Genomic DNA, 22,907 nt, shown 5'->3' with positions numbered 1-22,907 from the left:
CTCTTAACTGAATGCTGCCAGCAATAATGTAATCAAATTACATTTTGTAATCAAGTGCTGTATATTACATATAGTATGTGTATATATTTTCAATGAATATCCATATAAAATGAATAAACTTAGTACCAGCATACTAAATTTAATATGATTTATTTTAAATGATTGCTGGTTCCAGATAATTAAAAACCATCAACTCTATGGCAGCAACTATAATACATATATAGTTCTTTGAAAGACGGTTTTAAAGTTATAAGAGTGGAATATTATTTTTTAAAATACAAATGACATTTATAGCAAAAGGCTCTGTGGTTGAATAATCAGCAAATTAAAGAAAAATATCAGAGAAAGGTTTTGAAAAATAAAGCGCGTTTCCTGTTAAGAGAATTGATTCTTTCCTTCCTAAAAATGTCTAATAGAAATTAAAATGTTTAAACAAAAGGTTCCTAAAATTCCTAGAAAAAAATTAAACTTCAGTAGCAGTAATTAATGAGGTCAGACTATCACGGCAAGCTGAATATTAATCTGTTGGTGGTCAGAAGATACAACTGCTCAATTTTTAGAGAAGTAAAGTTTATTACATTTGAAACAATACAGCATAAATCTCAAAAGTTTACTCATTAAATATAGTTTAATTCTTACAAATCTTCTCTTGAAAACACAGTTCATATATGTTGCAACCTCAGAAGTTTGAATTTGAAATTAAATATGAAGGTAGTAGTCAGGGAAGTCACATCAGAGTGCTTTGTCAAATATCCAAACAAATCAGCACATACCTCTTCTGTGATACAGGAGGAAAAAAGTGATTCTAAATATATCCAAGTGAATGCAGAAAAATACATTACTATTTGAGGCAGACCATGCTAAAATATAATTTACAATGATGAGTTTGCACTTAAGAAGGTTAATAACACATTTAAACCAATGAAATGAAGGTTAGGTTAAATTTTGTAGTATTTGCTCAGTCTCTGTACTAAACATTAGTTCATCTGAAAAGTAAGTTTGGAAAAAAGCAAATAACCTGATACTTCTCTTTATGCTTATCATTTTCTCACTGTCATCTTAAATGCAAACAAATCAATACAGGATAAAGATTTTTACATATTATAATGAAGACTAATGACTTGTAAAGGTAGACTGTGTACCATGTAGTACTTAACAGATGAGCTTGCAATGACCATCAACTCAATTTTTTAAATAACACCAAGATCCACAAGCCAAAATAAACATTTGATTAAAAAGTTCTGCTGTTCAAGATAACTCAGTTGTCCTTTTTCTCTTTGAGATTGGGAAGGGCTGGGTCTTTAAAAACCTGAAGAGGAGTTGGTAAGAGGAAAAAAATCCTCAATGCTTTAAAAAAACTCAACTGGTTAGAAGTCCATACAACTACTATGCTGGCATGGACACAGATGTTTCCTGTCACATGTTCACTTTCCCATAGAAGTACTTCCTCCAAGCCAACTATATAAAGATGTAAATCAGCTCACCCATGATTGAAACTGAAATGATCCTTCAAAATAGAAGTAAGACACCTCACCCAAAAAGATCTTTTAAATCATTACTAGCTGAACTACTACTGGTCATAGTAGTTGGTGGCTGTGCAAAGTTCTGTGGATTAAAGAAAGGATTACCCTGCATACCAAAGGCAGATTGTCCTATCACGTTCATCTGTGTTCCCATTACTGAACTGCCCATAGCTGGAGAACCTTGAGGAGGTACAAACTGATTAAGCCACTGATTTGGTTTCTGTTGTGATAATTGGTTCATGCTAACTTTGGGTTTCTGAGGGCCAAAGAGATTATTAAGGGCAGACATATCTGTGGGTCTTTGTTGGCTCTGCTTCGCACCAGCAGGAGGAACACTCAAAGCATTGAAGTTTGGCAAAGTGGGAGGTGTTCCCAGAGTCATCTTGGTCACTCCAACTGTGCTTGGACTACTGTAGAAGTTCTGGTTTGTATTAACGGGCATGTTGAATCCTGAAGTCTGAAAGCCCATATTGGCATTTAGGCCATTTGTCAAATTTCTCTTTGTATTATCAGTTGGTGTAGAAAACATCATGCCAATGCCCATGGAAGGAATGGAAGTGAAAGTACTTGAAGCAGAAGATTTAGGGGTACTAACAGAAAGGCTGGTCAAAGATGACATATTATCCATCAATGTGTCTGTCAAGTCCTTAGTCTGAAAAATATGAGAGAATTACTTTATCTCTAAGAAATATAAAATACTTTATAATTAGTAAACATTTGACAGATTAAATCATAAAGGACAAGTTAGAATTAAGCTCAACGGTCTATACCAAATTAGCAAACTATATCCTGTAGGTCAAATACAGCCTGCCACGTGTTTTTGTATGGTTTTTACAGAGGAATATTTGCAATCGATTTGATGATGGGGAATACTAACTTTAAACTCCAATTAAGCAAAACGTTATCTCATCAAAAACAGAATCACATTCTTCTTATTCTATATTACAAAAAACACAGTAATTTTTTTACTATTATTTGTATAGTTTGAATTTCATCAAAATTTTATAGGAATTTGTTTCCACTATTCTTAAAAAAAGTACCTACAAAATATTCTCAATTTTGCCTCTTGGCCTGCAAAGATGTTTTTCTCAGACAAAATGTTGGTGACTAAGAGGTAACAAAAAAATAATTTAAAGAAAGCTTTTAAGACAAAGCTATCTCTGAAACCAGTAACAGTGTAAACTCTCTACAAGAAGGGCCCTTATTCACTGCCATAGCACCAATACCTGGAACAGTGCCTGGAACACAGGAGAAAACAAATACTAGCCAGGTCATGTAGGTACATCTTAAACCAAGTTACACATCTAACTACAATTGAAAAGACAAACATAGAAAATAACTTTAGCTCAAAAATACGTTAAGAGCATGAATATAATATTCTGATCACTTCAGAGTGAACAGAGTTGAATGAGCACTATGAGTCCTAATCCTATTCCTCTAGCTTCTTCTTTGTTGGTAACAAGCATTGTCACAAAACACAGTACATTAGGCAGGTTATAGCAGAGTTGGAGAATCATTTATGCCCATACTTCTTAGAAACCACATATTAAGGTATTATTTGAGACACATTTTTATACAAATACAAGTAGACTAAGTTCTATACCACCTTACTCCTTAACAGTAGTATTCTTGAAATTATGCAAAAGAAACGAACTCTGACCTGTTTAACAGTAGCAACAGGTGTGTGCACTTGGGGTTTAAGAGGCTGCTGGCTTTTCAACTTCTGTGCCTGCTCTTGTTCTTTTGCTAATTTTTGTTTTTCTTCAAGTGTAAGTGATGCCTTAAAACAAAATAAAGCAAAAAATCAACTGGCAATTTCTTAAGTCCATTTGTAAAACAAAAGTTATCTCTTCAGGTAAAGGACATCTTACTACTTCACTGAAAAGCAAACTACTCTTATCTTGGTGATTGCCACAGTAAGTTGTATTTCAAATCACTATATAATCTAACTTTAGATAAAAACTCACAGGATCTGTGCAAAAATATTTCCAGTATGAAAATAATAATTATTTTTAAACTATTCATTAGAATCACCCTTTTCCAGACAATAACAATATGATTTAGTGATTTCATTCTTGAAAATTGGGAAATCTTTTTAAACTCTAATCTATCTCACCCCAAGAATATTTTAGGAACTCACAAAAAGCGAAGAAAGAATGAAACAACATACGGTTCTTTCACTGCCCTGATGTCTACAGCAAATTCAATGTCTTGGCTTTTATCAACTTTGCTAAACTAAAAGCTCACAATGTTCTCTTATAATTTTGTAAACTACTATGTCCAGTAGTCCTTTGGCTTTACACATACAGGTATTCACATTTATGAATGAATAGAAGAATGCCCTCAGCAGAAGTCACAAACTGACTTACAGTTTTTTTACTGGATGCTAACCAAGAGGAAAGTATCCTATTATAGTTTAATATTCAAAATCAGAGGGGGAGCAAAATTTTAGCAAGAAATAGAGAAGAAAAAAATGTGCTCAGATTTTTTATCTACTTATGAGATGGAATCAGATCTATTTTGAAAATCCTCTTTAAAATATTGTTGGTCTGCCATTAGTAAGTAATGTATATACATCATGTACCCCTGCTGGAATAAACCAAGAAGGGTACATCATCACTTCTGTAGTATGCCTGTCAAAAATGTACAACTTTAATCCAATTATGAGAAAACACGAGACAAACTCAAGTTGATGGCCATGCTACCAAACAGCTGACCAGTACTCTGTGAAAGTGTCAAAGTGAAAATCTGATGGACTATAAAATTTGACACCATGAAATGACAGAAGATGAGGTTGCTAGGCTCAAAAAGAATGGAAAGAGTTTGGAACTCAAACTGTTGGGAATGTAGTGAGTGGGACAGAAATTAAAAACTGATGAGCAACAATCAGAGACAGCCTAAGGTAGCTGGACAGCACAAATCTATAGTAGAAGCCATCAACACAGGAGGAGAAGCAGAGAAGACAGTGAGATTCACCAAGGAGTGTGACTGGCAAAGTACAAGAGAAAGGACAAAGGAGACAAGGAGTCTATAAATATTACCTTGCAGCAAGTCAAGTAATAATGGAAGCTAAAAATCTTAAGTACATTTATTTTCAAAATGGGTTAGGGTTATGTTTAACTGATAAAGGAATTTCAGAAAGATAATTACAAATGTTTCTTGTTAAGCTGCTGAACAGCATTTCCCAACAAAAATCTGTGGTTTACAGGAAGTCCTGTAGTATAAAAAAGAGGGCTGAAAGAACAATAAGGAAACTCACTCTTTTATGTTTATTCTGTAACCCGTCCTCTTTATTTTCAGACTCACTGCCAGTCAGAAGGTCTGCTCCAATGTTGTTAAAAACCTTGTCAATTTGCTGAAATAGAAAAATGTCAACAATTTAAATAAGTTCAATAAAAATGTGATTTTGTTGCTTAAAGATTAAAAGCCCTCCAAATGAAGCACTTTCTACAAAACTTAAGTATCTTCTTACCTGATTCCCAGTATTTGTAACTTTTGCCTCCTCAGAAACATTCATTTGATTTCCTATGTCCAAAGATCTGTAGGAGAGTTGAATTATGACAAAACAACAAAAAAGAAATGTATAGTCTTAAATACTCATGCTAAAAATTATTTATCCACATGGAATTTATTAGACCCCAATTAAACTGTGGTTTCTTTCTTTAAGAAGAGTCATCTTTTCCATTGTTTTCTACTGTTAATGTTTGCTTGCCCCCAAAATAACATTTGTATGTAAGTCCATTTCTTAAACTCAACATTTGGGATTTACTGGAGAATTTATTCAAGGTGTCATAAAACCAGTCAAGCATGGCTCTTATCAAAGAGCTTAACATCTCACTGCAAGACAAGATATGATATGGGGAATTTAATGTGATTAAGTTCTGAGTCTGTACTAACATGAATTCTATAATCACTGTTATGTGAGCCAGATCTATGTCCTGAGAAACAGGTAAGATTTAGACAGAAGGAAGAAAAAGGAAGGGTTCATTTCCCAACTCAAATATAAATACTTGGTATTAAAAATTGATCTCTACCTATAATGCATTTTAAAAATTATTTCTCCAGATTTTTATGTTAACATAGTAATTCCATCAAAGACTACATACATACACACTATAGAATACTTCAAGCATACAAAGGGCTATTTCACCTACTTCTATACCATGTGTGTTTACTTTAAGTCTTCATCTTGTGGGCAGAAGCTAAAGAGTTTCTACTTGGGGACCTTGTTCATGATTTATATCAATTTTACTGATTTCTAGATGTTTTTTGGTTCAGGATTAAACTTTAATAAGTACCCTAAATTCATGTGTTTTACTCTGGAGCAAAGAATACAATGGGGCTTTGATTTTAATAAACTGGATTCAACAGTCAACGATTTCCATCTTTGCCTTCTTGTTTGAATACTAGTTTTCTGCAAATAATTTAGAAAATCCTCCCTAAAAATAAAAAGAGGTGAATGTTGTGATGCTAAATATGAAATGAATGTTCTATAAATGTTTGTGGGGCTAGAGAAAAGAGAATGAAAAAAAATCAAAACACTAGAAGTTCATAAATTTAAAAAATTTTCCTAAGTGGTGCTTTTAGTTTTCATCAACCTGAGTTTACAATGCTAGTGGCTATTGCTGACAAGGGATTTCTCAGAAACAGAACTTTATGTAGATAAAATGCTAAAATTATATCATATTAAACTTCTGTACTCAGAAGTGACACTAGATTTTTCAACCACATTGTATTTTAATTCAGTTCAACTTATTAATACTATGGTAAATTTTGAAATGTTTTACATACGGTCAAATTTAAATCCAGCAATTTTTCTATTCCATATTCCAGAAAATCAATCATAAGACAACTATAATCTCACTCCTGGACCACATATAATTCATGGGCAACCTACTTACTTCTGCTGTTCTTGCATTATATGAAGTTGCTCCAGTTTAGTCTTATGTTCAGACTCCAATCTATTAAGCATCTCTTTTATGACGGAAATGAAAGAATTGAACTGGTATAATGAGAAATTGATATGGTTACAATGTTTCAAGTTAGCAGCAAATGTAATCAATTAAGATAATTCATTAAGTTAATCATAATATTCTCAATTTTTACCAGTAGAATAGGATCCAGTCACCGCACTGATATTCACTAAGAATGATACATTTAAATTTGGGATATCATAGCAAGCTTTTATAATATCTTTGTATAGTGATGATATGATAGTTGATGAGGCTTTTAAGTTCCAGAAAATATGTCTCAATAATGAGTTTTATATCCTGAGTTGTTTAATTGCTATTATTCAGGGGCCTTGTATAAATTCACCCGTAGCAGTTATATATTGATCTTCTGGGATAATTCAAAATTAAACATCTGAATTTGTGCCGAACTAGAAATAATCTATTTAATATGCATAGAAAATTCCTGCTTATTCAGATTGCAATGACATATCTGGCCAAAATAAACCTTGTTTTCTGACAGTCGAAATATTAAATGTACATAATCCAACTTTCAAATAATTAAATTTCATAAAGCATACCTAGCACTATGTCTTAATACAGTTTAAGCTTTGGCTAACTTTGGTCAACTGCTGATCATTCATCCCTATGGTACTTCAGGATCATCATAAACAACTTATTTGAATAACACCATATGTTACAGGAAGAATCTAGAAATGGCTCTCCTCCTTTCCCCAAATCTTATAATTATATCTTTGTGTTGAGTGTTTATACATACACTATTTTATTAATCCTCACAACTCTTCAAAGTAGGTTCACTAATATTTCTAATCTACAAATGAGGAAACTCAGGCTCAATGAGAGGTAAAGCAACTCAGAGATGCTAAAGAGCTCATATGGCAGAGTTAGAATTCATCCCAAGCCTGGTTCCAAAGTCTGCACCCTTTTCTACTACATTACACTGCCTTTCACCATGCTGTATCGGCAGCAGCTTCTTCGTCTTATGAGAAAGTCAAAAGGCATGTTTCCAAAGCAGTTTACTATGACTGACTTTCCACTGATTACGGTTCCTAAAACTTTTTATTGAAGTATAATATACTAACAGAAAAGTATACATGTTAAAGTGCACAAAAAAAAAAATCACAATTCACACAAATTGAACACATCCAATGTAACTAGTAGCCAGATAAAGAAACAACATTGGTCCAGGCACATGGCTCACACCTGTAGTCCCAGCACTTTGGGGATCCAAGGCAGGAAGATCACTTGAGCCCAGGAGTTTGAGACCAGCCTGGGCAACATGGAGAGACCACGTCTCTACAAAAAATACAACAATTAGCCAGGAGTGGTGGTACATGCCTGTAGTCCTAGCTATTCGGGAGGCGGAGGTGGGAGGATCACTTGAGCCCAGGAGGTCAAGGATGCAGTGAGCTGAGATTGTGCCTCACGCCTGTAATCCCAGCTATTCGGGAGGGTAAGGCATGAGAATTGCTTGAACCCAGGAGGCGGAGGTTGCAATGAGGTGAGACTGCACCACTGCACTCCAGCCTGAGTGACAAGATGAGACTCCACCTCAAAAAAAAAAAAAAAAATTAAAACCAAGGAACTAATTTTCAGAGACTTACCCTATTACTTCAAAAGAAATGTTTGTTCTGATTAGTTTTATAAATTTCTCTGCCTCCCAAAACTCTGCTCGCTCAGCACTCTCCCCAATGCCAAAAGCTCTCAACTTCCAGCTTTCTGCTTCCCTCACTGCTGTAATTCACTTTCGGTTCTAAATCCTCCCTGCCTATCCATCTCTGATGCTCTCAGTTAAACAGTAACCCAACTCAGGCTTTTCCATTATATTTCAATAAATACTGGTTCTGTTGTGAATAAAAATGACCCGTCTACTCTATACTTCAATTTTCTCTCAATTCAATATATATTTTTGGTTCTGTCATTGCACTAAGTGCTGGGACTATAATGAAGAATAAGCTCTAATAATCTTTGAGGAATTTCTAATCTTCAGGAAGAATCAGTCACATAAGAACACAACTGTGACAAACAGCGATAGAGGTATGCAGAGAGACAATTCCACAATATTCTTTGGACACATTATTCCTTAGCTCAAACATTTACCACACCTTGAAAGTTCAAATACCTAAACCAGACAGACATTTTAAGTCTACCTATTCTACTCTCAATGTACCTTTCTCATTCTCCTACTGTATTATATATATCTCCCAACCAAATTGAATTATTTCTTCTAAGTGGTATATAGACTCTTAAAATGGTCCCCAATTATCTCTTCCTCCTGCCATTCATGCCCTTGTGGAATCCCCTATCTTTGAGTGTGGGCTGAACCTGTGACTTGCTTCTAAAGCAACAGACTATGGCACAGGTGATGGGATATCACTTCCTTGATTACAAGAGACTGTAATTTCAGTCTTGCTAGCAGACTCTCTCTTGCAGGCTTTGATGAAACAAGTTGCCATGTTGGAAAGGCCCATGTGGCTAGGAACTGACAGTGGCATCCAGCTAATAGCTAAGAATGGAGGCCCTAAGCACAACAGCCCAAAAGGAACCGAAGCTTGCCAACAACCATGTAAGTGCACTTAGAAGCAGATTACTCTGTAGCTGGGCCTTGAATGAGCCCCAAGTTCTTGACTATAGACAGCACTGTGAGAAACCCTGAGCAGGGAATCCAACTATGCCATGTCCTGGCCTGACCCACAGAAGCTGTGAGATAATAAATGTGTGTTGCTTTAAACCCCTAAGTTTGTGGTGATTTGTTCTGTAGCAATCAATAAATAATGAATATACTCCCCAAACACATTCTATAACTTTATTCTTCATTTATGTCAATTTCCCAGCCCTAGATTTAAAGTAGTCCCAAATCCTACATATTTTTCAACATCCTGCTCATTTACTATTTACCAATGAAGTCACCCCACAAACTTTCTTCATTTAGTTCTGTGGCATATTTTACCCCCACCTTTTTTTTTAACCAAACTTTATAATATATTTATATATCTAATGCCAAGAAAACAGTAAGCTGAATAAAATGAATAAAGCACAAAAATACTCCTACCTGATTAAGATTAAGGTTGTTTTCAATACTCAGGGGAATAAGATGAGGCAATACTTTTCCAGCCAGCTGCTCTTTGGTGATTCCCAACTTCTTATGAGTAAAAGTACATTTGTAAATACCTGATAGAAAAGAATGTGACAAATTTCCTAAGTTAACACCATCAATTCATAGAAATCATGAAAATAATATATGTGTATGAAATCCCTTGATAATCTGTGTAGTACAAATTTTTCCCAATCAATGCCTAGAATAATGATGTTCTTACATATGAATCAGAATGATTTCAGCCTTTATCATCAGGCCAGATTTAAACACCATGACATATTTATCCTGTGTTCTTTTGGTTTAGAAGCACAATAAATGACAGCATAACATTAGAAGCTTATCAGAACCACGTTCAATTCTTATTGTGCAGCAGCAAAGTTACAGAATGGTCTTTTATTCTGAAACATCTAAATACATACTTCAGAAATCATACTCAAGGCATCTATTTTAAAGGGTGTAAGTATAGGTACAGTCAAAATATAAGTCCTACACCTTTATCCACTTCTTCAGCAAATCAAACTCAACATGTCTGAAATTTAATAACTGAATTCAACTCCACAAATTCCTTCCCTATTGTCTCACCTATTTACTCAATCTTCAATACTCCACTTGTTACATCTATCCACAAAGTCTTCATTTGGTAAACTGAGTACATTTCCTCCTCATTCTCTGAGAATGCCTTTGAGTTCTAAGTGTTTTGTACATAATCCAAAGCTTTGTGAAATACCATCCGCCATTATTCTGTTAATGTGCACATGACTTATATACCCAAAGGGTAACTTTATTGGGCACTGACTAAATGCTTATTTGCTGAGCACTGTTTGTTACTTTCCCTTTGTTTCAGTGAAGCCTCACAAGAATCCTAAAATGACGTTGGTCTCATCCTCATTGGATAAACTTTTCAAAGTCATCTCAGGAACTGACAGAGCCAGGATTAGAGCCAGGGCTTGAATTTCTACTACGCCAAACTCCTGCTCAAAAATACTTTTTTTTTTTTTTTTTTTTTTTTTTTGAGACAGGGTCTTGCCCTGTTGCTCATGCTGGAATGCAGGGACACGATAATGGGTCCCTGCAGCCTCAACCTCCCTGGCTCGTGTGATTCTCCCACCTCAGCCTCCCAAGTAGCTGGGACTACAGGCACATGCTACCACACCCAGCTAATTATTGTATTTCCAGTAGAAACGGGGTTTTGCCATGTTGCTCAGGCTAGTCTTGAACTCTTGGGCTCAAGTGATCTGCCCACCTCAGCCTCCCAAAGCGCTGGGAATACAGGTGTCAGCCACTGCACCCAGCCAAGACCATGCAATATCCCTAGAGTACCTTCTACGTCTACAGAGGTCCACAATAAATACCTCTTAACCATTCCCACAAATACTTACTGAGCAGTTTCTACAGGCCAAGCACTACATTAGGTGTTAAGAATACATGGATGAATAATATAGTTTTTCTTAAATATTAACAAAGAACCAGGCCGGGCACGATGGCTCATGCCTGTAATTCCAACACTTTGGGAGGTCGAGGCAGGCAGATCACAAGGTCAGGAGTTCAAGACCAGCCTGGCCAAGATGATGAAACCCTGTCTCTACAAAAAATACAAAAAAATTAGCCAGGTATGGTGGCAGGTGTCTGTAATCGCAGCTACTCAGGAGGCTGAGGCAGAGAATTGCTTGAACTCAGGAGGCGGAGGCTGCAGTGAGCCGAGATGGCACCAATGCACTCCAGCCTGGGTGATAGAGCGAGACTCCATCTCAAAAAAAAAAAAAAAAAAAAAAAATTAACAACCTTTAATTAAATAAAAATGAACTTGTTAATGTTTTAGTGACTCTATAGCTATGCCTGTTATAGTGCAGCAGACCCCTGGCATTTCCAGATTGGACTTTCATAACTTTAACTATATATAAATGATTTCAGAGTTTCTTAGTAATTTGTAATTATGCTGACAGCACAGAATGTCCTATAAGGTTAACATGCTTCATCAGCATGTCAGCCACAAAATATATTAGAAAACCAGCTCCTACCACTTATCACTTGCATGATCTTGAATCACTTATTTCACATCTCTGAGCCTCAGTTTCCTTGTAAAATAGAAACAATAGTACCTATTTCATTGAATTTGGGGAAGAATAAAATAAGGTAATGCAGAGAAAATACTTTGCCTCTTACAAACTGAGTATCAAATAAACCTCAGGTATTACTACTAAGATCAGTATCAGCATTTCTAGTAGCTTTGTTTGCCTCTCTCACTTTGCACCACTTTGCGGGGAAAAAGACACGCTATCACGATATTTGTAAAGCTAGAATTCTTAAACATCTTATTTCTTTATAAATATCAAGATTCTACTGCTTTTGCTAAACTTAAAGAGAAAAGGTGTATTATGACATTTATCTCATCATTCTTCAATTATGAAATGCTGTATACACGAAAGGAGAGTATAATGGTTTTATAGATTGGAAAATTTATTTGCATGATAAAACAGCATCAAATGACATTAAATTTTCAGCTACCTAAAATTCCCATGAGGACCGCAGGTTCCTTGGATGGAATTTGTTGTAAGAAGGGTAGGATATCATCAAGTACAAACCACTTATCCAAGTATTCCAAAATCTTTCCTAAGCACACTAATGAATTTACACGAACCTATTAAAAAAGGTAAATTGCATTAGTCATTTAAAGTTTTCAAAATCTAGAACAAAATATTTAAGTGCAAACTTAATCTTCATATAAAAATGTTAAAGTCTCAAGAATAAAAGTAGATTTAGAAGCTCTCATTCTTTATTAACATAGGAAATTCACTTATTTACTAATTTTCCTGGTTTGTCTCACAATTTATGACTGCTTTACCAGGTCACCAGAGAGATAAAGACAAGGAATGACTACAATTTTGTAACATTTTAAAGTGATCAGGATTTGAGAAACTTTTACTACATATGTGTTACTATCATAATAACACTCCTTTGGGGACATTTGAATAATAAAAAGGACTACATTCTTTGCACCAAGTGATCAAGTTCACCCACATTCCAGTATTTTACTCTAAGTTAGGTTCAGTTCATTCTTAAACTAAATATTTTAACATGTGAAGGTATTCATATATTTGTTTTCTATTTCTAAATACAGTTATTAAGACCTCTTATTTAGAAGCTTTTATCAAAATTCCATATTCACTTGACTATTTGATAAATACATCATACCCTACTTCTATTTGGAATTTCTTAAGATAGAATATCTTTAAGTCAGGACCATAGTATTAATAGAACTCCAGTTTTCAAAAAAAAGTTAAACAAGAAAGGCAGAAAATAATTTTGTTGGCTAAAAAAGCACCATAGTTCTACAGGAGAAATGGGGAAAATTTTCCATTTCTAAAAAATAGCATACAATTGTTTTCTGAAATTCAAACACAAGAGATATTATAAGTTCAAAAAGGTATCTGAATGCTCTACTTGTACTCATAATCAGTTTTATAAAAGGAACAGCTGCATTCTACTGAGATATATATATATATTAAGCAAAACTGAAAATACTTATTTACTTTTATGATATATAAAATATTAGTCATGTAAGTAATGAATAAATATAGCTCTTGGAGCATTTTACCTAACTCTGTACAATTTTTAAAAATTTTATTTTCAGGGAAGAGTATTAAGATACAATTCGAACTCATGATTCAGGAATTTCCTAATTAGAATTTTAAACTTTTAGAGATATAGGACTATGAATACAATTTAGGAATTCCTATTTGCCACTCTGAAGGTAGGCAGAAGCACTGAAAGTGCTATCCAAAATCCACTTAAAAGGTGCATATAAAATATAAATCCATTCCTAGTTACTGTTCTAAATATAATTACATTCATTACAACTTCTTGTAAACAACATGCCTTAAGGACCAGTTGGCGTCTTTAAAAGAAACATAAATATCACTGGGCAGCAATTCACATCATTTAAGTATCCATGCTTCTTCCCATTTCTACATACCCCTGCATATGCTCAGAACTGAACTAGAACAGGTACTCTTGTTTTGTTTTGGTTTTGGAATTTTTTTTTTTTGCTTTTTGGGGGGTGGGGGTGCTTGCTCTGACACCTAGACTGGAAGGCAGCGGCACAATCACAGCTCCTTGCAGCCTCAACCTCTTGGTCTCAAGTGATCCTCCCGCCATGCCACCACACCTAGCTAAATTTTTTTATTTTTAGTAGAGACAAGGTCTCGCTGTGTTGCTCAGGCTGGTCTTGAACTCCTGAGCTCGGGATTCCCCGCCTCAGCCTCCCAAAGTGTTGGGATTAAAGGCATGAGCCACCATGTCTGGCCTACAACATGTACTTTGAGAAAATATATGTTAAAATAAATTTATGCTGCCATAAAATAAGGTATATAGTATGATTATAACATCTTCTAAAGGGCATTTTGAAAACTAAATGTTAAGCTGTATATTACTACCATCTATTTTGAAAATTCAATCATAAAATTGAGAATTTCAAAGAAAACAGCTGTTTTTAATGATGGTGAAAAGACTCAGAGGGGCACAGTGACTTTTCAAGGTCACAGGGGTTGTTAGTAACAAAGTGAGAATGAGAACTAAAGCTTCTTGACTATTTCATTTCACGCCTGTTTGTTTCAGTAATGATTTGTTTTTCTACTTTGATGTTACATTTTCCATTTCAAAGCCTTTCGACCAAGAAACATGAACTAAAATAGATTCAATGGCTATAAGATAAAATCATATCATTCAAATTGCTTTTGCCTATAATTTTATTAAGCTGTTTATTTTTACTTAAATTCACATTCCATCAGATAAAGATAGGATCTCCAGAGAACTAGCTTTACAAAATGCAAATTTAATAATATGCCCATTATCAAAAATCAATATAAAGAACTGGTTAGGCAAAAGAGAACATTTCTCCTCTTTAAAGCTGCTATTTTGAAGACAGCATTCAAAATTACTTCTATAAAGAAATATCAATGTGATAAACTATTATATTTAGTGTTAGAGAAAAGGTTGGGGACATTTATTGCTTTCAATATGAGATAATGAAAACTTCGTTATCAATTCTACCTTCCTTGACTAACAAGTAACTGAATGAACACGGTGAAACCCCATCTCTACTAAAAATACAAAAAATTAGCCGGGTGTGCTGGCGGGCGCCAGTAGTCCCAGCTACTCGGGAGGCTGTGGCAGGAGAATGGCGTGAACCCAGGAGGCGGAGCTTGCAGTGAACCGAGATTGCGCCTCTGCACTCCAGTCTGGGTGACAGAGCGAGACTCCGTCCCCCCTCCCAAAAAAAAAAAAAAAAAAAAATTTTGTATTCAAAGAAGGCAACTATTCCCTTGGTCTACATTTTTTAGTACAACTGTTTCTCCTACTTGTATTCATATTAACTTATTGCTTTATTGTACTCTACTTTTTTAAAAAGTAAGCAAGTCAGTGAGAAATAAGAAATTTAGAGACCAATAACTAAAAATAAAGGTTATTTATAAAAGGAAACTATTCAACAAGTTTTTAGGCTTAGATACCAAGTTAAACTCTCATATTTTTAAACTAACAACAAAATAAAGTGAGTTAAAGCAGAAAAGGATTAAGAAAAAAATAATCACCCAACTTTTTTACTGAAGCACTCAAAGTAAAGGGACAGCAAGTAAGGTTAGGAATGCAATATTATAAATTATGTATCAAATAAAACAGCTCATTTTTATAGTACTATATACAGGTTATCTACAGCCAAGATGAAATACATCAGAATTCTATAAAAGGGTTATTAAGCAATAAGAAAATAATTTAAAGCACTGACAAGTGAAAGAAAAACAAAAATTAATATGCAATTACTTACAGCAAGGGAAGACGTTTGTAGACAGGCATTTTTAATTCTTGGTATCAAAGCATTTTTCATGGATGGGTAGTCTATAAGATTTGCAAAGGTTGGAATGATGTTTAGACAGAGCTCCTATCAAGAAAATGAACTGAATCAATATTAGGGAAAGACTCATCTTTTCTCTCAGATATTATAAAGTTTTGCATTTGCATGGCAAAACTGTCATATAGTTTGAAATAAATTTTCATATGTATTATTTGGTCCTTTCAATAACTCTTTGAAAAATGGATGTATAGTTATAATCACTTTTCAGTTTTACAGCTGAGAAAAAAAGCTCAGAAGACATTACTCAAAGTCATACTAGGTCATAATAACTAGTGCATAATACCCAAACTCCCTGATCTCATTCCTAATCTCTTTCTTTGATAACACAAGTTCTCATTTATGTTTAAATAACAAGAACACAAAAGTTTTGCTATCTTTCATAACAAGAGAAAATCAAGTATGAAATCATGTAAAAATACTCCTCTCAAGTAATTCTCTTAGCTGTTATATATATATCCATATGATAAAATACAAACACTTTAAAAAAAAATACATTGAAAAGAGTGTTTAAATTTTTTTTTTTCTTGAGACAGGACCTTGCTGTGTCACCTAGGCTGGAGTGCAGTGACGCAATCATAGCTCACTGCAGCATCAGTCTCCCAGGATTGTGCGATGCTCTGGCCTCAGCCTCCTGAGTAGCTGCGACTGCAGGTACATGCCGCCACGCTCAGCTAATTATTATTATTAATTTTTTTTTTTTTTTGAGATGGAGTTTTGCTCTTGTTGCCCAGGCTGGAGTGTAGTGACATGACCTTGGCTCACTGAATCCTCCACCTCCTGGGTTCAAGCGATTCTCCTGCCTCAGCCTTTCGAGTATCTGGGATTACAGGCACATGCCACCACACCCAGCTAACATTTTGTATTTTTAGTAGAGATGGGGTTTCACCATTTGGCCAGGCTGGTCTCGAACTCCTGACCTCAGGTGATCCACCTGCCTTGGTCCACACCCAGATAATTTTTCAATTTTTTGTAAAGACAAGGTCTCACTATGTTTCCCAGGCTGGTCTCAAATTCCTGAGCTCAAGCGATCCTCTCACTTCAGCCTCCCAAAATGCTAAGATTACAGGCATGAACCAGAGTCTGGCCTTAAAAGAGTGTTTAATAATTTTGAGAAGAAAATTGAGGACACAGTATTATATAATTCCAAATTTTTTTTAATTTTCTTGTTTTTTTTTTGGGTGGGGGGAGTCTTGCTCTGTCACCCAGGGTGGAGTGCAGAGGCAAATTCATAGCTCACTGTAGCCTCCTAGGCTCAAGTGATCCTCCTCCCCAACTCAGCCTCCCAAGTAGCTGGCACTACAGGCACGCACCACCATGCCTGGTTAATTTTATCATCTTTTATTTTTGGTACAGACAGGGTCTCACTATGTTGCCCAGGCAGGTCTCAAACTCCTGGCTTCAAGGGATCCTCCCGCTTCAGTCTTCCAAAGTGCCAAAATTACAGGTGTGAGCTACTGCACCCAAGTTCTAAAATGTGTAGGTACCTGTGTCTATCTACAGGCTTACGAAAAAGACTAGAAAGCTATATCTGAAAATGTTAACCATAGTCATCTGTGAGAGCGAATTTTAATTTTTTTTTTTTTGTATTTGTAAGTACTTCCAAATTCTGAAACTTAAAGCAAGCATAACTCAGAAATGGGGGAAAAAAAGATTTAAGGCCGGGCGCGGTGGCTCAAGCCTGTAATCCCAGCACTTTGGGAGGCCGAGACGGGCGGATCACGAGGTCAGGAGTTCGAGACCATCCTGGCTAACACGGTGAAACCCCGTCTCTACTAAAAAATACAAAAAACTAGCCGGGCGAGGTGGTGGGCGCCTGTAGTCCCGGCTACTCGGGAGGCTGAGGCAGGAGAATGGCGTAAAAACCCGGGAGGCGGAGCTTGCAGTGAGCTGAGATCCGGCCACTGCACTCCACCCTGGGCGACATAGCGAGACTCCGTCTCAAAAAAAAAAAAAAAAAAAAAAAAAAAAAAAAAAAAGATTTAAAACATTTTTGTTAACTAATGTGGTACCATAGTAGAAATGAGAACTGGTAATTCTGGGAGTAACAGGAAAACGGAGGGAAGATTGGGGGCTAGCGAACTAAATGAGAAAATGAAAAGAAGAAGAAATGGCTTGAGAACTAACTGGCTAAAGTGCACACATCTCAGCTACGATATGAGAGATGATCCTTGTAGCAAAGCATAGGAGAAGGGATCACTGAGGAAAATGGAAGCACAAATGTGAATTAGGAAGGATACTACTGAAAATACCAGGCAAACTTCAAGACATCCATTTATAGTTAGATGGTAGAAATAAATTAACTACTATAAATCTGTTATCAGAACACTGGATATATTTTATTTGCTTTAACTTATTCTTAGGCTTCCAAAAGGCAAATGCAAGAGAGTTAATTGTTTGCATCCACTCAGAACTATTAATAATTAAGTGACTGATAAAATTTAAAAACGAGCCAGGCATGGTGGTGTGTGTTCCTGTGGTCCCTGCTACTAGGAAGGCTGAGGGAGGATCACTTGAGCCTGAGAGAGCATGGGAGGTCAAGGCCGCAGCAAGCTAAGATTGTGCCACTGCACTCAAGTCTGGGCCACTGCACTCAAGCTTGAGCAACACAGTGAAAGCGTGTCTCAAAAATTAATTAATTAATTAATTAAGGACCACATTTGGGAGAAAAGAATAGGCAAGGGTAAGCAGTCAGTGGGACACTACGTTCCTATATTCCCATAAGGAGCTTCCTTACAGAAGATCAGACTTTAAGACAGAGAGACAGAGACAGGCAGACTTATAGGAAAGGACCCCCTAACACCTGTATTATTAAAAAGCGACTGGAAAGTGACATGCTATCCAATCAAACTCAGAGCAGGACGTTACAAAGAGGCAAATCTTAAATTCTGTCTAAATCACTTAGCTAACGTAGGGGAGAGCTCTCTCCCAAAGAGGAGACGGGATGAGGAACATTTATTTATTTATTTATTTATGAGACGGAGTCTCACTCTGTCGCCCAGGCTGGAGTGCAGTGGCACGATCTCAGCTCACTGCAACCTCTGCCTCTCGGGTTCAAGCGATTCTCCCTGCCTCAACCTCCTGAGTAGCTGGAATTATAGGTGCCTGCCACCACACCCAGCTAGTTTTTGTATTTTTTTTAGTAGAGACGGGGTTTCGCCATGTTGGCCAGGGTGGCCTCGAACTCCAGACCTCAGGTGATCCCCCTGCCTTCGCCTCCTAAACACTGGAATTACAGGCATGAGCCATGGCACCCAGCCCGGGATGAGAAACTTAATAACAAGAGACTGAAAAACACAAAATCGAACCTCAAAGGAGTCTAATAAGCAAATTCTCAGAAACTTCTGCTTATTTTACACTTTATAATGGGTGGGTGGAGGTGAAGGTAACTTTGATGTCCATTTAAAAGGTAAATTAATTTTCAAAAATTGTGTCTGATATACATGTTTATAATGCCTCTTTTTAAGAACGCTACCTTTTGCAAACCATCTTCTACCTGTACAAATGTTTTCAGAACCATCTCTAGCCTCTTAAATATTTCTAATCAAACTTAACTTTAAAAACTTCAATTTAAAAATGAATTTCAGATGTTACTTTCTAGCCTACTATTTGCAAGAACCTTGAGGAAAAGATTTCTTATTTCTTGCTTTCTCTAGGATTCTCCTAATTGTTTAGATATGCTTTATCAACTAAACAGTGCTAATTTCGTGACTAAAGACTTACACTGAATGGTACCAGAAATGCTGGTTTCCCCAACCTGGCCAACATGGTGAAACCCTGTCTCTACTAAAAATACAAAAAAAATTAGCCAGGCATGGTAGCCCATGCATGCAATCCCAGGTACCTGGGAAGCTGAAGCACGAGACTTGCTTGAACCCAGGAGGCGGAGGTTGCAGTGAGCCAAGATTGTGCCACTGCACTCCAGCCTGGAAAACAAAAAAAGAAAGAAATGCTGGTTTCCAAAACTTAGCAAAGTTACAAAAGTCAATCTGAATTATATACTACTTCAATAAAATACTTGTTGACACTTACTGGCCAAACTAACTATAATGAAAAATGAATTTCATATCACTTAATCTTCCCCTCCCTCTTCTTTAATATCACTAAATATAAAACAAGCTTGGCTGCACAGAGCCTGTGGTAATGTTTTGTGAGGCTATAATTCACAATTTCTTTAGAAAGAACTAAGAAACAGAGGTAGACACACCTTCCCCACTCATCCATGTCATTTGGACAAAGGCAGCATACCCTCACCTTTAAGAAGGCAAATCTAATTATAAGGAAAAAAATGTTAACATCAACCTCACAGCCTTGAACAAACGAAATAACTTAGCAGACAAAGACTGAATTAAGTCCAAAAAGTGACCTTAAATATGTAGTATTAGGTTCATATTAAGAATAAAAAGCTTTAGAGTAAATAACTTTAAAAAAATCCTATTTTATTAAAATGTCTATACTGGCAGAGACTATAAGCTTTTACTACGAAACCATCGTGCAGTGAGATGTTCTTAACATAAGTATGTATTTTCAAAGTGAAAAAACTAAATTACACTTTTAATAGTGATCTGGAATTTCTTTCAGACAAAGAATTCATAGAACCAAAATTTTAATCGCAAAGACTGCAAAACTAACAGTTTGGTAAAGTATATGGTGTTTTAAGATTGCCTTTGCGGAACAAAAGTATGACTATACATGCATTAAGAATGGTCACACCAAATTACTGTTTGCTTTTCCATCTACCTGCTGTACAAATTAACTTCACTGCAGAAGAAACAGCATCTCTACACAGAAAACTAAGTTACCAAGCATGAAGGAAAATTATGAGTATGGGAAAATACCTACTCAATGTTTTCATGAGCAAAAGGCACATGTGGCCAGGCATGGTGGCTCAGGCTTATAATCCCAGTACTTTGGGAGGCTGAGGCAGGAGGATTGCCTGAGGTCAGGAGTTCGAGACCAGCCTGGCCAAAATGGCGAAACCCTGTCTCTACTAAAAATACAAAAATTAGCCGGGTGTGGTGACAGGTGCCTGTAGTTCCAGCTACTAGGGAGGCTGAGGCAGGACAATCGCTTGGACCCACAAGGCGGAGGATGCAGTGAGCCGAGATTGTGCCACTGCACTCCAGCCTGGGTGACAGAGCAAGACTCTGTCTAAAAAAAAAAAAAAAAAAAGAAAGAAAGAAAAGAAAAAGGCAAATGTATCTTTGGAATTTTTGTTCATAATTATCAGTTTACAAAGAAGCAGAAAGAAGAAGGTATACAATAATACAAACTACAATATATCAAATCTTCTTCCATAATAGTACATTTCTGATATATAAAAGCAACAAATCGACCTCATAATACAGGTATTATGTACACAGACTGATTACTTTTTTCACTTACAATACACTGATTCTTTAAATGAGTTAGGAGTAAATATATTTTAGTTACAGTGTACCGATAATGTGATTCAAAAGATAAATATATTTACTATTGAGTTACATATTTTATGATTTAACTCCAAAATGTACTTTATACCTCTTCTTCTGCTTTAAGAATCAAAATCATCATTAAAGAAAAACAAATCAAATACTGTACCTGGATCTGAATGGAAGGAGCTTCTAGTGCTCTGTAAACCATGGGTAGAACACTGTTCTTTATCTCATCAGGAGGGGTTTTGGTTAGTAGCAAATCCATTTTTTGTAGGAAAATTAACAAAATCTGTTTAGAAAACAGAAACAATGTATTAAAACCTGGAATCTTTAAGAGATTCAATATATGCCAAATGTAAAGCTTCTTCAAAAGAATAACTCATATATTTTGACACTCACCATGTTGCTAGCCTGAAGGCGTGGAAGACAAAAACATACAAATCAAGTCTCTTACATTTCTGGAGGCACAATATTTAACATCTGCTCTAAGTTTAAATGTTAATTAAATAAAGACTAATCTCCTCTCACATGTCTACAGTAATCTATCACTTGCCCACATGTACCAACTATCTGGAAAGCTACAGGGTGAAAAAAGCCAGTAAAGTGAGATATCCCAAAGAAGTAAATTCCATCACTTGGCTTCTACGAAGCTCAAGAGAAAAAGAGAAAGTATAGAACTGAGAAGGAGTGTAAGAAAAAATTCCAGACACCAGGTGCAGTGGCACATACCTGCAGTCCCAGCTATTTGGGAGGCTGAGACAGGGGAATTGATTGAGCCCAGAAGTTGAGTCCAGCCAAGGCAACATAGCAAGACCCTATCTCTTACAAAAAAATTTTAGAAAAAAATGTTTTTAAGTTGTCCCTGGTCATTCTTCCACATACCAAAATTATAAGGAACATACTGCCCCTTCTATTTATGCAGAAGTTAGTTCTGCCAAGACTCAGGGAAGAATATTCAGAAGAAAAAAAATTTTTTTTATTTTTTGAGACAGGGTCTCACTCACTCTGTCACCCAGGCTGGAGTGCAGTGGCGCGACCATAGCTACCACAGCCTTGACCTCTCAGGGCTCAGGTGATCCTCCCACCTCAGCCTCCTAAGTAGCTGGGACCACCGGCAAGCACCCGGCTTATTTCTGTATTTGTTTGTAGAGACAGGGTTTCACCATGTTGCCCAGACTGGTCTTGAACTCCTGAGCTCAAGCAATCTGCCTGCTTTGGCATGCCAAAGAACTGGGATTACAGGCGTGAGCCACTGCACCTGGCCCAAAAGGTATTTTTAACTGGACAACTAAGAGAAAAAAGAATGGAGACAAATAAGAATTCAGATTATAGGTTCCTTAGGGTACTATCTGGACTGATGCATAGCTTAGGAAACAGTGGCTCCACCAACATTCCCAGATGACACCTTGACCATTTGGGGGAATCCTGCTTCAAAGGCTACCACTCCCTCACTTGTTCTTTCCCTAATCCACAGAAACTCTCGCCTTACCACCATATACTTGCTTCTGTTCCCCTCCTTTCAAGGGAAGGACTACAAAGAATCATAAAACCATTAAATCAGATAGTTGATATATAACTAATAAGCTATTATTATACAGTGGTACAAACATGTAACAATATCTGCTATGTGCCAGAAAATTTCATTTAATCTCAACAATCCTTTTCATTGCAGAAATGAGGAAATAGAAGCTTTAAGATGGTAATGACGCAAGTCATACTTCAAGTAAGGAGATAAAGAAGCCACAGTTCAACCCAGGTATGTGACCCTACTGCTCTTAAATCCAACATTAACTTGAATGTAGCAAATATACATCATGTACATGAGAGACTGATTACTTTTTTCACTTACAATACACACACACATTATTTCCACGGTGCTGTAAGCATTTTCCTATTCTACTGGAAGTAGTTATTAGCAATAAAATGGAGAGAAACAACTGGCAAAAAGCACCTACATATTAAAGACTTAAATAACAAAATAATCAAAAATACTTCTAA

At 36.1% G+C, this 22,907-nt stretch overlaps 1 protein-coding gene across 2 annotated transcripts in view; it reads right to left on the bottom strand.

Moving 5' to 3' along the window:
- Window positions 1-553: 553 nt before the first annotated feature.
- SCYL2 (SCY1 like pseudokinase 2) overlaps window positions 554-22,907 on the bottom strand; it is a 70,616-nt gene continuing 48,262 nt past the window's right edge. For both annotated transcript variants that reach the window (XM_005571983.4, XM_065524693.1), the window contains exons 10-18: window positions 21,076-21,198; window positions 15,412-15,525; window positions 12,096-12,228; window positions 9,546-9,664; window positions 6,425-6,525; window positions 4,996-5,062; window positions 4,783-4,878; window positions 3,184-3,303; window positions 554-2,175 (exon numbers count right to left, since the gene is read on the bottom strand). In XM_005571983.4, coding sequence (XP_005572040.1) covers window positions 1,531-2,175; window positions 3,184-3,303; window positions 4,783-4,878; window positions 4,996-5,062; window positions 6,425-6,525; window positions 9,546-9,664; window positions 12,096-12,228; window positions 15,412-15,525; window positions 21,076-21,198 — 1,518 coding nt within the window. In that variant the 3' untranslated portion in view covers window positions 554-1,530. The remainder of the gene's footprint in view (window positions 2,176-3,183; window positions 3,304-4,782; window positions 4,879-4,995; window positions 5,063-6,424; window positions 6,526-9,545; window positions 9,665-12,095; window positions 12,229-15,411; window positions 15,526-21,075; window positions 21,199-22,907) is intronic.

Source organism: Macaca fascicularis, chromosome 11 (genome assembly GCF_037993035.2).
Source record: "Macaca fascicularis isolate 582-1 chromosome 11, T2T-MFA8v1.1".
Classification (NCBI taxonomy): Eukaryota; Metazoa; Chordata; class Mammalia; order Primates; family Cercopithecidae; genus Macaca; species Macaca fascicularis.
The sequence above is the reverse complement of the archived record's forward strand: the minus strand, read 5'-3'. Positions and strand labels throughout refer to the sequence as shown.